Raw genomic sequence first — 16,944 nt, 5'->3', positions numbered from 1 at the left:
TCTTTTGTGTTTTTGTTGTTGATGTTATTTAGTTGTAATAGTTTATATTTTTTGAATATAAACTCATACTTATCACGTATATGATTTACAAATAATTTTTTCGTGGGTTGTCCTTTCATTTTCAGTTGTGCCTTATGAGGCACAAAAATTTGAATTTTGATCAAGTCTAATTTACCTATTTTTTTCTTTGCTTGTGGTTTTGGTATGATATTTAATAAATTATTGCTTAATTCAAGCTCACAAAGATTTACCACTATGTTTTCAAAAAATTTGTAGTTTTAGTTCTTCCACTTAGATCTTTGATCAATATTGAGCTAATTTTTGTGTATGGTATAAAGAACGTGCCCAATTTTATTTTATTTTTTGCATGTGGATATCCAGTTGTCCCACTATACTATGTTGAAAAGATTAATCTCTACTCATTGACTTGTATTGATATCTGTTCAAAATCAGCTGATCTTTAAAATATATATATATATATATATATATATATATATATATATATTTGTATTGATTTAAGAGAGGAAGGGAAAGGGAGTGATAGAAACATCAATGATGAGAGAGAATCATTGATCAACTGCCACCTGGCCACCCTACACTGGGGATTGAGCCCACAACCTGGGCATGTGACCTAACAGGAAATCGAACCGTGACCTTCTGTTTCACAGTTGACGCTTAATCACTGAGCCATGTTGGCCAGGCTAGATCAGTTGATCTTTATGTCTGTCCTTATGCTAGTACCAGACAATTTTGATTACTGTATCTGTATAGAAAATTTTTAAAAATTGGGAGTTTGAATCCTTTTTGTTCTTTTTTTTAAAGATTGTTTTGGCTATTCTGGGTCCCTTGCATTTCTATATGGATTTTAGGATCAGCTTGTCAATGACTACAAAAAAAAAAAAAAAAAGCGCATGTCTTTTTTTTTTTTTTTTTATAAGGATTACATTGAATCTGTAGATCAATGTCAGAATGTTGCATTTAACAATATTGCTTTCCCCCAGGGCCAGATGGCTTCACAGGAGAGTTTTACCAAACATTTAAGGAAGAACTAAAACCTATCCTCCTCAGACTATTCCAGAAAATCCAAGAGGAAGGAACACTTCCAAACTCCTTCTATGAAGCCAGCATCACCCTAATACCAAAACCAGATAAAGACAACTCAATGAAAGAGAATTACAGGCCAATATCCCTCATGAACATAGATGCCAAAATTCTCAACAAAATTCTAGCAAATCGACTCCAGAAGAACATCACAAAGATCATACACCATGACCAAGTAGGATTTATTCCAGGAATGCAAGGATGGTACAATATCCGCAAATCAATAAACGTGATACATCACATAAACAAATTAAAAGATAAAAATCATATAGTCATATCAATTGGTGCATAAAAAGCATTTGATAAAATCTCTTTCCTGATAAAAACTCTTAACAAAGTGGGAGTACAAGGATCATACCTCAACATAATAAAAGCTATATATGATAAACCCACAGCCAACATTATACTCAATGGGCAAAAACTAAAACCATTCCCTCTAAGAACAGGAATAAGACAGGGATGCCCACTCTTGCCACTCCTGTTTGACATAGTACTGGAAGTACTAGCCATTGCAATTAGACAAGAGGAGGAAATAAAAGGCATCCAAATTGGAAAAGAAGAAGTAAAGTTATCCTTATTTGCAGATGACATGATATTGTACATAAAAAACCCAAAAGACTCCATTAAAAAACTAATTGACTTAATAAATGAATTTGGCAATGTAGCAGGATACAAAATTAATGCCAAGAAATCCATGGCATTTCTATACACCAACAGTGAAACTACAGAAACAGAGACTAAAAAAGCAATTCCATTTACCATTGCACCAAAAAAATTAAGATACCTAGGAATAAATTTAACTAAGGAAGTAAAGGACCTATTTGTGGAAAACTACACGACACTGAAAAAAGAGATAGAGGAAGATGTAAGGAGATGGAAGAACTTACATGTTCATGGATTGGTAGAATCAACATCATCAAAATGTCCATACTTCCTAAAGCAATCTATAGCAGTGTTTCCCAACCTTCTCTCATGATGAGAATCACCTGGTGGAGTTGTTAAAACACAGATTCCTGAATCCCAACTAAGAAGTGCTAAATTAGAATTTTTGGGAACATATAGGTAAAATTGCATACCTAACTTAGTGCTCTGTATATAACATCTGTGTTAGAGCACTAGTTAAGTATACAATTTTACCTATATGTTCCCAAAAATTCTAGTTTAGCACTTCTTAGTTGGGATTCAGGAATCTGTGTTTTAACAACTCCACCAGGTGATTCTCATCATGAGAGAAGGTTGGGAAACACTGATCTATAGGTTCAATGCACTCTCCATTAAAATACCAACGACATATTTCACTGACCTAGAAAGAACTCTCCAAAAGTTCATTTGGAACAATAAAAGACCCCTAATAGCCACAGCAATCCTGAGAAAGAAGGGTAAAGTAGGAGGGATCTCAATACCAGACTTCAAACTATATTACAAAGCCACTGTTCTCAAAACAGCCTGGTACTGGCACAAGAACAGACATATAGATCAATGGAATAGAATCGAGAACCCAGATATCAACCCAAATCACTATGCTCAATTAATATTTGACAAAGGAGGCATGAATATACAATGGAGTCAAGACAGTATCTTCAATAAATGGTGTTGGGAAAATTGGACAGACACATGCAAAAGAATGAAACTAGATCACCAACTTACACCATTCACAAAAATAAACTCAAAATGGATACAGGACTTAAACATCAGTTGGGAAACCATAAAAGTACTAGAAGCATCCACAGACAGCAAAATCTCAGACGTATGCCAAAAGAACTTCACTGATACTGCCCCTAGGGCAATGGAAGCTAAAGAGAAAATAAACAAATGGGACTACATCAAAATAAAAAGCTTTTTTACAGCAAAAGAAACCATCAACAAAACAATAAGAAAGCCCACGGTGTGGGAGAACATATTTGCAAATAATACCACTGATAAAGGTTTAATCTCCAACATTTACAGACAGCTTATACAACTAAATAAAAGGAAGATGAATGATCCAATTAAAAAATGGGCAATGGACCTAAATAGAATATTTTCAAAAGAAGACAGAAGGAAGGCCAAAAGGCACATGAAAACATGCTCAAAGTCACTAATTGTCCGAGAGGTGCAAATCAAAACAACAATGCGGTACCATCTCACACCTGTCAGAATGGCCAACATCAACAAATCAACAAACGACAAGTGTTGGCGAGGTTGCGGAGAAAAAGGAACCCTTGTGCATTGCTGGTGGGAATGAAGACTGGTGCAACCACTGTGGAGAACAGTGTGGAGTTTCCTCAAAAAACTGAAAATGGAACTCCCATTTGACCCAGTAATCCCACTCCTAGGAATATATCCCAAGAAACTAGAAACACCAATCAGAAGGGATATATGCACCCCTATGTTCATAGCAGCGCAATCTACAATAGCCAGAATTTGGAAACAGCCTAGGTGCCCGTCAGCAGATGATTGGATCCAAAAACTATGGTACATCTACACAATGGAATACTATGCTGCCATAAAAAAGAAGGAATTCTCATCATTTGCAGCAACCTGGATGGAGAACATCATGCTGAGTGAAATAAGCCAATCAATGAAAGAGAAACACCACATGACCTCACTCATTTGTGGATGATAAAGAACATTATAAACTGATGAACCAAGAGACAGATATAGAGACAGTAAAGCAACAGGCAGACTGTCAAATTAGAGTGGGGAGGGGAGGAAGATCTGGGGGAGATAATTGATCAACCGAAGGACTTGTGTACATGCATATAAGCACAACCAATGGACATAAAACTCTGGGGAGGGAGGGTATGTATGGGACGGAGGGAGGGGGGAAAAATCAATAAAATATATTAAAAAAAAAACAAAAACAAAAACAAAAAAACCAATATTGCTTTCCAATCAATGGGATGACTTTTCATTTATTTAGGTCTTCTTTAATTTTCTTCAATAATGGTTCATAGTTTATTGTCCAACTCATATTTTAATTGAATTTATTTCTCAGTATTTTATTCTTTTTTAATGCTATTGTAAATTAAATGTTTTTCTCAATTTCATTTATGGATTATTCATTGCTACTAAATATAAATACAGTTTATTTCATATATTTATTTTGTATTCTACAATCTTGCAGAATTCATTTATTAGCCTTGATAGTTTATTTGTGGATTCCTTAGAATTTTCTATGTGTCATCTCCAAATAATTTTATTTCTTCCTTTCCAATCTGTATGCCTTTCATGTAATTTCCTTTCTAATTGCCATAGCTAAAGTCTTCAGTACAATGTTGAATCTAAGTGGTGAGGGAAGAACCTTTCAATCTTTTGTCTGTAGGTATGATACCATTATTTTGAGTACTTTCTTACTCTCAGGCACTAGAAGTCCTTCTAGCTCATTTTGTACTTTATCTGTATTTAAATCAGCCTTTTCTGCCAGCAGCCTAGCTTCCTTACCGTGGAAAACGGTATTTAGTAACCAACCTCTGTTAATTATTGTGATAATTATTGTTGATATGGAACTCTGTGTGTGTACACAGACACACCCATATTTCTATTTCTACTTATCTATACTAGTAACTACCTTTTCCAACAGGGTGACACTTTTACTCAATTAATTTACTCTTTTTGTTTAAGTTTAGAATGCACAGAAAGTATTTGCAGGATTGCTAAAACATATGCTGCAAAAAGCAAACTTACTAGCTAGAATTCAATATTTTAAAGATACTAATTACAGAGCAAACTGCAAAATTTTTAAGTACTTAGTTGGATAAGTTTTGATAAATGTATACACCTGAATTACTCATACCCCTATCAAGATATGGAACATTTCCATCACCCCAGAAAGTTCTCTCATGTCCCTTTACTTAAAATTGTTTCCAGTTTTTGGCTATTTTGAGTAAAGCTGCTATGAACTTTCTTGTAAAATCCTTTTGTGGACATATGTGTTTGTTTCTCTTGAGTAAATACCTAGGAGTACAACTTCGGGGTAGTAGGGTAGGAGTGTGTTCTACCAGTAGTGTATGAAAGTTCTAGTTGCTCTACCATATTCCCAACAGAGTTTTCTTTTTGTTTTTAGCCACTCTAGTGATGGGTGGTGGTTCCTCATTATGATTTAAATTGCTTTTCTCTGATGAACTAATGATGTGGGGCATCTTTGCTTATTTATTTATTTTTTTACCATTTTAAAGAACATATTTTAGTTTCTTCTCTTTTTTTTAAGTTTTAATGAGATATAATTGACATAAAACATTGTATTAGTTTTAGGTGTGACACAATGAATTGATATGTGCAGTAGACCCCCTTTTAATCACAGGGAATATGTCCCAAGACCCCTATTGGGTGTCTAAAGCTATTTAGTATATATAGTACCAAACTATATATATGTATTATATATACTGTGTTTTTCATAAATATATATATTCTAAAATTCAATTTATAAATTAGGCACAGTAAGAGATAAACAACAATAACTGGTAACAAAATAGAATAATTATAAGAATATGCTGTAATGACAGTTACATGAATGTAGTCTCTCTTATTGTGCTGTACATATACCATAGGTACTCTGGACAAAGGGATATTTCACTTCCCAGAAGGGATGGAGTAAAATGGCTCGAGATTTCATCTCGTTTCTCTGAACTGTGTGTAAGTTTAAACTTGTGAATTGCTTATTTTATTTAATATTTTTGGACTGCAGTTGACCATGGGCAACTGACCCTGGGGAATGTGAATCTGATGATAAGGGGGGTACTGTGTATATGTTGAGAAATGATTACACAGTAAGTTTAGTTGACATGTATCACCTCACATAGTAATAGGTTTTTTTTCATGTGATGAGAACTTTAGAGATTTACTCTCAACAACTTTCAAATATACAACGTAGTATTGTTAACCACAGTAACCATGCTGTACATTACATCCTCAGAGCTTATTTACCTTATAATTGGAAGTTTGTATCTTTTGGCTACATTCACTCATATCCCTCTGCTTCTGTAAACATGTTTATTGCTAGCTGTATGTCTTTTAGAAAGTGGCTATTTAAATCTTTTGTTCATTTTTAAATTGGGTTGCCTATTTATTATTTAGTTACAGTACTTTATTTTGGATATAAGTCCTTTATCATAAAAAATATGTTTTGTATCATTATGTGGCTTACCTATTCACTTAGTTAATTTTTCTTATGATGAACTGAAGTATTTAACTTGATGAATTATAATTTGATATTTAAAAAAATGTTTATTTCTTTCTGTGTCCTGTCTAAAATATGTTTGCTGGATTTCAAGTTGAGAAGATATTCTTACATTTTCTTCTTGAAATTTTATAGTGTCAGCTTTTATGTTTATGTGTATGACCCCCAAGTTAACTATTTTGGTACATTAAAATGAATACTTCTAATGAATTGAAAACATTAAATCTATTAGTCTACAGAAAAAGAAAATGTCTATTTGACATAATTTACAACGGTTTTAAGTCAACTTCTTACTTTGAAAACTGGTTAAATCTTGTCCTGCCTTCCCATAACTGATGATTTTAAAGAATTTTTAATTTTATTACATGTGATGAGATCTTAGCTAAGTAGGTAAATCCTGTTTTTGAGATGTATCCTGCAGGACCTGATCCTGTTTGGGGTTTCCTGTGGAGGGATGAAGCCTGGCTCTTTCCCTTGCTCAGGCTGAGAGATCAGAGCTGGTTTGGAAGTGGATGATGTTAGGAAAGCCCCGGCCCCATAGTTCTCTAGCATCCCATTCTGTACATGAGGATGTGAGCAGGCACCAGGCTTGCCCATTCCTTTTCAGTGCAATGCACATTAGTGTTCTCAAAAGTCACAGATTGCTGAGGCCTGGCTGTTAAGAAGACTGCTGCCATCACCTGACCTCTTTTATTCTCTTCTTGTGGAAAGGGAAAAGGCGTAGGAACGTGGGCTCTCAGTAGCCTTGACAGTGTGTGCTAACAAACAGGAATTTGGGGCACTAGTCACTGGTCCTTGCAAACCAAACCTGCATGCATTAAAGACACCCTCAAGTTAAGTTTTGTGTGCGGTGTGAAGTAGAGTCAAGGATCATTTTTTTAACCTCAGATGGATATCTACTTGTTTCAGCACCATTTATGAAAAGGCTTTCCAATCCTTATTTAAATGCTTCTGTACCTTTGTCATAAATTAACTCACCAGACAAGAGTGAGTCTATTTCTGCACTTTCTAGTCTACTCCATCAGCCTCCTTGCTGTCCTATGAGGAGAACCTCAGCAATCAGTGACTTTTGAGAACACAGATGTGATTGCACTGAAAGGAATGGGCCAGCCTGGTGCCTGCTCAGAGCCTCATGTACAGAATGGGATGCTGAGAACAATGGGCCCGGGGCTTTCCTAGCATCCTGCCATGTTGTGTTGTCCACCTTAGTTTTATAGCAGCTCTTGAAACTCTCCAACTTTATTTTTCTTTTTCAAAATTATTTTGCCTCTCTGATTCTTTGCATATGCCTATAAATTTTAGCCTCAGCTTGGATTACGTTGAACCTATAATTTGGAGAGAACTGATATCATAACAATATGGAGTTTTTTTCCATTTATTTATTTATTTATTTATTTATTTATTTATTTATTTTTTTAACATAGCTGAAGAGACAGGTTGAATTTATTTATTTATTTTTTTTATATATTTTATTGATTTTTTTTTTTACAGAGAGGAAGGGAGAGAGATAGAGAGCTAGAAACGTCGATGAGAGAGAGTCATCAATCAGCTGCCTCTTGCATACCCCCTACTGGGGATATGCCCACAACCAAGGTACATATGCCCTTGACCGGAGTCGAACCCGGGACCTTTCAGTCCCCAAGCCGACGCTCTATCCATTGAGCCAAACTGGTCTCGGCGAGTTTTGTTTTTTTTAAATCCATAAATATAGATATGTCTGATATCATGGGTTACTAAGCTTTGAATTTTTCCTCTATTTATTTCTTGCATCTATCATTTGTACTTCCCTTCCCTAGTTTCTCCCTTAACTCAGGCTTTTACGATCTCTTAGTTCAGCCAAGTGTGACCTCTCTATTCCTGAAGAACCCTGTACACACTTTTATTCATAGCACTTCTTACTATGAATTACTCTCTTATAACAGTAACTAGAGGCCCAAGGCACGAAAACTCGTGCAAGAGTGGGCCTTCCTTCCCTCGGCTGCCAGCACTGGCTTCCCTCTGGCACCGGGACCCGGGCTTTTCTTCTGCAGCTGCCTGCAGGCATCCGGGACCCAGGCTGGCTTCCCTCTGGTCCGGGCTTGATCAATAAATGCTAGATATTATTACTATTATAGATAATAATAATATCTAGCATTTATTGATTGTTTACTATGTATAGGATGTTCTAAGCCATTTATATTCATTAACTAATTTAATCCTCACAACCTTTCTATAAGATAGGTTTTATTATTATTATTCTTATTCAACAGATAAAGACACAGAGATGATAACTAACTTGCTTAGAGTTGCACAGCTAATAATGTAGTGGAGCCAGGCTTGTGTCTCTATCTCCTCCACTGAGCTAAGAAATGGGACATATACAATGTCTCCATCTCCGAGCCAAAGGCCTGGTATAGAGTCCATGTTTACTGAATTAAACTGGGCCACTACTATAACTTTCTAACTGGTGTCTCTGATTTCAGCCTCACCCATTTCAATCAATATCTAACACTGGAGAGAATGCTACAGTATTTTAAAAATGCAATCCAATCATGCCCCATCCCTACTTAAATTCTTCAATAATTTCCCACTAACCAGAAAGTAAAGCCCTAATTCCTTACATGGCATTCTCCATCTTCTCCCCCCCACACCCCAGACACACATAAATGTGAGAAAGAAAATTGTCCCAAACCTGAGCTGAATCAGCACTTTGTGGTCTGATGTGATTAGCTACTCTTCCTGGAAAATAGTTAGCCTTATAGATATAATTTTTCTTCTCCCCGTACTCCTCCTCTTTCCCCCCCAGTCTAACAGAACTATTGAACCCGTTTCCCCCTATAAAATGTCTCTGCCAAGATAGAATCGAGTAGAGATACTAAGCTATGGAGCATGCAACCTTCACCCTGCAGGACATACGACATGTGAGGAATCTCTCCTCCCACCTTTCCCCTGATTCTGTCTCTTCTCTCTCAGAACAAGAAAAGCAATAATTAAGAACTTCACTTTCAGTTCTTTTATGCCTACTTACCTCTCCTTTATGAAATTACTAGCAAATTAAAATATGGTCAAAAGTTTACCAGGAAGTATCAACAAAAGGTGTACAGACAGACAAGGGTATGGAAAATTCAGGGGAAAGGTGGGAGGAGAGATTCCTCACATGTCGTGTGTCCTGCAGGGTGAAGGTTGCATGCTCCATAGCTTAGTATCAGTCTCTACTCGATTGATACTAAAGAATACTTCTTGAGTTAAAAGTACTTTTTATATTGCCTTTTTCTACTACTTATTATCTTGTAACTGCAAATTGATTAGGTTTTAAGTGGATTACATGCAGAATCCCAAGTAACACACCTGATCTTGACCTCCCCAAAGCTGGAACTTTCTTTTGTCTTCTTGAGCTGTAGTGTTCAGAAAGCCTCTTCTTTTGAAACAACTTTGAAATAAAACCGACATGCACCTATAATCAACCTGAGAGTTGTTTTAACAAATGTGTGCATTGAAGGAATGAATACTTGCTTGTAGGAAAAAGGGAAGTCTCATTATTACTAAGCCTTAAATATTAAATGTATTTTAAACTCTAAGTTCAAACTGTTGTGAAGATGTGACACTTTGATTTCTCCAAACATTTCCCCCCTATGTTTTATGAAAATATTTACATGAAATAATATGGTAAAGTACCTAATAAAATTTAAAGAAAGGCCACAATAGACTTAACAATTATTTTGAGATTCCTATATTCACTACTGTATAAAACTAGGTAACTACACCTGCTGATAGAAGCCCCAAAGACCCAAAGTTATGTGTACTGACATCTGTGCCAACAGCTGATCTTGTTTTTACTGTGCTGGTGTTCACTAGGGTTTCATCTGTTCGTATTGCTATTCCTTTTGCTAAAGCTGTTTACAATGCCAAAACACAACATAATTTTTAAAAGTCCCATGCTTATATTACATTTGTCAACTACATTGGCATGAAATTAAAATCTAGAAATTAATTTTTCTTGTCCAGAATTCTTCCACTCCCAGTATTATGGCCTAGGACAGAAATACATTTCAAGAAGGGGTGTGTGTCTGTTCTGTTTTAATGTGGATAAAGCAAATGGCTTTAAAGCAGAAATGAAAACCTCTCCTCAGCAATTTATCCTTCCTGGTTAAGACGTGTCTCTGCTCCCCTTCCTAACTAGATTTTGGATGCCTGTGGCAGAAAACCAAACTTAGGATTTGGCAGCATTTAATTATTATTTATAGCTATTGTTTACGACTCCTCTCCATAGGAAGTTAATTATCCTCTTGTAACAATCTGGTTTGTGAATTTTCCATACCCTTGTCTGTCTGTACACCTTTTGTTGATACTTCCTGGTAAACTTTTGACAATATTTTAATTTGCTAGTAATTTCATAAAGGAGAGGTAAGTAGGCATAAAAGAACTGAAAGTGAAGTTCTTGATAATTGCTTTTCTTGTTCTGAGAGAGAAGAGATAGCAGCAGGGGAAAGGTGGGAGGAGAGATTCCTCTCATGTCGTATGTCCTGCAGGGTGAAGGTTGCATGCTCCATAGCTTAGTATCAGTCTCTACTCGATTGATGCTAAAGAATACTTCTTGAGTTAAAAGTACTTTTTATATTGCCTTTTTCTACTACTTATTATCTTGTAACTGCAAATTAATTAGATTTTAAGTGGATTACATGCAGAATCCCAAGTAACACACCTGATCTTGACCTCCCAAAAGCTGGAACTTTCTTTTGTCTTCTTGTCTGTGATTTAGGAGTCTATTCCCTTGGATTGATCATGAACCAATTCTTAAGGATATCTGTGCTGGTGGAATTCTTTGACAACATCTACATTTTGAAAACCATTAACTCCAAAGGAATAATTCTAATGGTGGGCATTCTGGGAACCACGGTGGCCTCTTCTGGGATCCTGGCCCTATACCTTTTAGACGGACACTGGTTTTCTTTATCAGGCAGTAAAGCAGGGAATGATCTTGATTGATTTCTCAGTACCGACAAGACTGCATGCATATATTTCCCTTCCCAAGGCCGGCAGCACACATAGCCTCTGAGGCCAATGACTTACTGAGCTGATGATACTAGTGATTAATATTCCTGCCAGGGAAGAGAAATAAAGTGTTCACCTGCTGGGCTGCATTAGCTCTTTCACATTTTCAGGGAATTCTGTGCACACTGAATGATGTGGCTTACTAAAATTCAAATAGAGGAGGAGCGTTCATTTGTCTTCTGGAAAAGGAACAATGAACTATCCTCTCAGCATATTCATTAGTAGCATTGCAGTAAATACAACATAACTCTGTTATAACCTAGCTCACTACAAACATTTTAGTATACCAAGGATTCAGTTGGTTCCCTGAGACATCATTTCCTAGAGAAAGGGCCATATTTAACTCAATCAATGCAAAGTAAGAGTAGCCTTATATCCACAAGATCATTACACAACTCAATTAAACAAACATTAACTTAACACCTACTATCTGTAAAGCACTGGGTAATATAAATCACTGACATTTGTATTGTTCTTTGGCATACTATTATTTAACTCCTCACATCAACTCTACCTGGTTATTATCTCCATTTTTCAACTGAGGAAACAGGCTGAGAAGACAACTTGCTATTGAAGATCACCCAGCTAACAGGAAGTAGAGCCAGGACTTGACCTTCTCACTTATCACAACTTCTTGAAAAGGTAGTAAGTTACACTCTTGTTCTCAGGAAGCTTAGATACAAAATGGGTTCCACTTCACTGAGGACAACAGTGCAGTGAAAACATCCTTTCACCAGAATACAGGTTGGAGGGATTGTTAAGGATAGACATACTAAAATACATTTAGATTTAAATCAGCTGGAAATATTCCAAACACATATGACATGCTCCACTGCCTAAAACCTCATAAAGTCTTTCTTTGGTGATAAAAGAGCTTTTCATTGCTTTCAGATCATCCTAACCTTTAGAGTTCCTGAACAGAGTGGTCTGGATTGGTAAAGAAGGTATGGAAAAGGGGCGAAGAAGCTTTGACTTTTGAGCCCGACTGGTTTTCAGCTTATGTTCAACATTTTATTTTTATTTTTTATTGTTGATAGTATTACAGATGTCTCCCATTCCTCCCCCCAACCCCCCCAGGTATTCACAACCCTATTGCCAGTGTCCATGGGCTATGCATATCTTAATAAAAGGGTAATATGCAAATCAACCTAGTGGTGTTACAACTTGTCGCTACGATGCATACTGATCAGGGGGCAGATGCAGGAGCTGCCCCCTGGTGTCCAATACTAATGTTGTGGCAATTGGTTGCTAAAATAGTCACTGCTAGTATTAGTGGAGAGAAATGGTGTGCCTGCATGTAAGGTGCGTAGGGAAATGAATGCAACACAATTATAGTAACCAGTCATTAGCAAATGTTGTAGTTTGCTATTAATAATTATGTATAACAGGATATTGTAAAAATTAAGTTACAAATTTTTATTAAAACATTTCTTTCTTACATACCATTATATTGGCTGGGCTGTAAAAATATTTGTGGGCCACATGCGGCCCATGGGCTGTGAGTTTGAAATGCTTGCTCTAGAGAATTTACTGACTTCCTGTTATAATCATTGAGATTTTCTTTCTTTCTTTTTTTTTTTTTTTTTGATATTTTCTTTTTTACTCAACTTTTTTCTCCATTTTCCCGATAGAATTAGAATTTTTAGTTAAACCAGTACTTAGTACTTACACTATTATGACTGTAAGTATTATTCACTGCTGATTAAGCAATGTACAATGGTTATCTGCTGTGATATGGATGTTTGTTTTCTTGGAGTTATTTCCTTTTCTTTCATTTGCTTAATTTTCTGTGCACGTACTATTTGTTTGTCCCTAATGCATCAACATATCTGTTGCATGCCTGGCAATCATTGTTTCAACTTCTCAAACACATCAAATATCCCATCAGTTCCTTTTCCCCTGGCCTGGAGGCCTCCCTCCACAGCATTAGTCCTCTCAATCTAATCTGGACAGTGGCTTTCTAGCCCAGCCGCCATGCTAGGACTTTCCTCAGCCATTTTGGTTTGAGGATTGTTTTTGAGAGATTTGCTGATGTGAATATAACTAGATTGAGGAAGTATTAGTCTTTAAAGAGAATCCTAAATTATTAATATACTACCGGCCTGATGCACGAAATTCATGCAAGAGTAGGCCTTCCTTTCCCCGGCTCCCGGCACCTGGGACCCGGGCTTCCCTTGCAGCCCTGGCTTCATTCAGAAGGTCATCCAGAAGGATGTCTGGAAGGACATCTGGTCTAATTAGCATATTAACTTTTTATCATCATAGATACTGTTTACATGTCCTGGTTCATCAGACTGTGAGGCTACATAAAACGAGGTTATATTTGTTTTGGATGCCCAAATTATAATGGCTCCAATCTTCACAATTTGAATGTAAGCTCTCTAACTTTGCAAAGTGCCCTCTGAGTTTTTCTGTGGGTCCCTAAGAGGGACTCCCATGTGCTCACTATCTCATCTATCCAAAGGCTTTTGCATGTTCTTCCATTTCTGCTCTGACCCCTGGCCAACACGTATTGCCCTGAATGCTGTTTGAACTATCCCTCATGCCGAGAGAATGCCTCACTGTGGATGAGTGCCCTCATAAGGTCAGTGCTGTATTTTCCAAGGGTGTTTCCCCCTGATTTTGCCATTTCCAAGAAAACCAGGGGGTACTAGGCTTGATGGGAGGAAGTAGAAATGACCCTTTCCCAAATTCCACACTATATTCCATTCCCCTCCTCCGTTGCCCAAAGGTTAGAGCCCACAGTTTCTCAGCTCCTCCTCTTCGCAGTTTCCTGTGTGAACACCTGTCCCTAACCCCTCTGTCCAAACCAAAAATAATTCACAGTCACAACCAGCTGCTAAGCACCCATTTCTTCAGGGACAACACAAAAGCTCGAAGGCTCAGACATACATCTCAGAATTTATTACCAAACCAGAATGTGTAATGTTTATGTTCTAGCCAATTTCTCCAGCAGAGCGGCAGTCAACTCCACAGCGAGAAGACATCTCCATGCTGGAGACAGAACACTACCTGCACCTTTCAGATGGGCCTCTTTTTCTGCTAAACAAGATTTAAATGCTTGCCTTTGTGTCTCCTTTAAAGCCAAGTACCATGTTGCAAATCTTCAAGTATGTCCACGTTCTTTTAGAAAACCCCTAATATTTGTTTTCCTTGGGAAAATCTGGAAACCTCCTTCAGATATCTGTTGGTAATACAGCAGAATTGAAAAACTATTTCAGACTTTTCACTAATCAGACTGATGTTTGCTCTAAAATTGTGATAATTTGCCAAGTTGGAATTTTCAAAGAATACTTAAGGGTGGAGATGCTGTCAACAGAGAGAGCAGCTAGCAGATTATAAGGGAGGAAATATATATTTTTTTCTTGTGAGATTTAAAGTACTACTGTGCTGGTCTTTTTCCAAATGAGAAAATTCTTTTCAAAACGTAGGCCATGCTGTTTCAGGAAGAAATTTCAGGTAGTCCATTTCCCCCTCTTTAACGTTCCAGTTTTCTTTACTTAGTGAATGAGGACAGTTAGGTTCACAATTTACCCTATCAGTAAGAGGGAGAGCCAGGATCTTAACCCAGCTCAATTTGACTTCAGAACTGTTGGTTGTCTTCTGCGTACTACATCGTGATGTGTCATTTTGAATGGGTACAAAGGTGACCCTAAAAAAAGAGGAGCTGATCTGGGGAATTCCTGGTCATGTGGATTGTCTGGGATTTCCCTGGCATATGCAGTGGTTCCCTGTAGATACATACTCTCTGGTGAAGGGTGATTTACATAGCACCCCCTGTGCAAGCAAGCCTAATCCCAAATTTCACTGTCCCTGTTCTTTCTTCAGTTGCCTTTTCTTCCATCCCCCCCTTTTTTGGAGAAATACCAACTAATTGGTTGCTGATCCTGCACTTTGCTCTCTATAAGCCATCCAGATGGTGGACCCAGCTTACCTTTCCTATGACATCTGTTAATAGCTTGAGGGCCAGGGGATCATGAACCAAGGAGTCTGTGTAGAAGGAACCCAGGTACTTCCTTGGGTTGATTGGATTGTCCTGGGCACACAGGTCTGGGCGCACACTGAATCCATGGGAGATTCTTCCTACTGTAAAGGGGAAGGCTCCACCTGCAAGTAAAACCATAACTGAGGGCTTGCTTCGGTTGAAAGGGATTCCTTTTTTATTTATTTTTATTGGTTTTAGAGAGAGAGGAAGGGAGAAGAAAGATAGAGAAACATAGATGTGAGAGTGAAACATCAACTGGTTGCCTCCCACATGGGGATTGAACTTGCAACTTGGTCATGAATCCTGACTTGGAATCAAACCCATCATCTTTTGGTGTATGGGACAATGCTCCAACCAACCGGCCAGAGCTGAAAAGGATTCCTTTTAATCCTCATGCTGTATGTAAAGAAAAGTTACGATAACCCAGCTGGTTAACAAAGGACCTACTGGGTTCCAAATGCTGAGAGATGACCCAGAAGAACCCATAGGAACTCATCTAGAAATTCAGATTTGAGGAATTTATCCTAAAGAGAGAAGACAGGTGTGTAAAGATAAGTGGTCAAAGTTTTCAAATGGTGTAGTCATATGAGCAAAATATTGAGGCAACTTATAAGTTAGGGAATATCTAAATAATTATAACATCTAAAAATGTATTGCCATGCTTGCAATGATAAAAAATGATGAAGTTCTATACTTATTGACCTGGAAGATGTCTCTATATGCTGGTGAGAAGGAAAAAACATTAGAGAGCAGCACGAAGAGTTTGATTGTGTGTGTCTGTGTGTCCAAGAGTCACAAACTCAATTACTTATACAGTCCAAGCAGGAAATGTAAATGAATAAAATAGGCCTATTTTAAACAATAGTGAATGGTAGGCATTATTGCAAACTGGACAGCTTGTAGTCTGACAGAGATTTAAATAAAACAAATCAAAACAAAAATAAAGCAAAAGCTGTGCCAATCAAACTAAACTTGTCTGCAAAAATGGAATTTGGTCCCTTGAACCATCATATACTTTAGGACTAGAATGATTACTGGAAGGATATTAGGGACTGAATTTTGTCCCTCCAAAATTCATATGTTGAAACCCTAACCCCCCATTGTGACAGTATTAGGAGATAGGGCCTTTAAGGAGATAATTAATGCTAAATGAGGTTATAAAGTAGGACCCTAATCTGGTAGGGCTGGTATCCTCATAAGAAGAGGAAGAGACAGCACAATGATTTCCCTCCCTCCCTCCCTCCTTCTCTCTCACTCTCCCTTCCTTCCCTCCCTCTCTGTGAATGCACAGAGTAAAGGCCATGTGAGAACACAGTGAGAAGGTGGCCTTCTATAGTCCAAGAAGAGGGGTCTCACTGGAAACCAAGCCTGCCAGCACCTTGGTTTGGAACTCTAGAACCATGAACACATTAATTTCTGTTGTTTATACCACCTAGTCGGTGGTGTTTTGTTATGGCAGCTGAGGTGACCAAAACAGATGGGGGCTTACCTCCATGTGCAAAACACACTTTCAGTTTAGGAAACTTCTCGAACACTCCACCCATGATCATGGAGCAAATGGCTGTGGTGGTCTCTGCCGGCATTCCTGAAAGAGGAAACAGTCACAAGGTACAGGGCTTGCCCTCTCTCGCATGATGTTCAGTGATGCTCACTGTGGGGATTTGTAATT

The 16,944-nt window shown here is 37.5% G+C and overlaps 1 protein-coding gene across 3 annotated transcripts in view; it reads right to left on the bottom strand.

Annotated features, from left to right (window-relative positions):
• The window catches only part of ACMSD (aminocarboxymuconate semialdehyde decarboxylase), a 50,259-nt gene that overhangs the window by 6,984 nt on the left and 26,331 nt on the right, over positions 1–16,944 (bottom strand). For all 3 annotated transcript variants that reach the window (XR_014795740.1, XM_084892268.1, XM_084892269.1), the window contains 2 exons: positions 16,765–16,860; positions 15,225–15,397 (listed from right to left, as the gene is read on the bottom strand). Coding sequence is in view for 2 of the 3 variants with exons in the window: in XM_084892268.1 (XP_084748394.1) it covers positions 15,225–15,397; positions 16,765–16,860 (269 nt within the window). In the remaining variant the exon portion in view is untranslated. The remainder of the gene's footprint in view (positions 1–15,224; positions 15,398–16,764; positions 16,861–16,944) is intronic.

The sequence above is a fragment of the Pipistrellus hanaki genome (assembly GCF_964339955.1).
Source record: "Pipistrellus hanaki genome assembly, chromosome: 8".
Classification (NCBI taxonomy): domain Eukaryota; kingdom Metazoa; phylum Chordata; class Mammalia; order Chiroptera; family Vespertilionidae; genus Pipistrellus; species Pipistrellus hanaki.
This window is presented reverse-complemented; position numbering and strand designations above follow the sequence as displayed.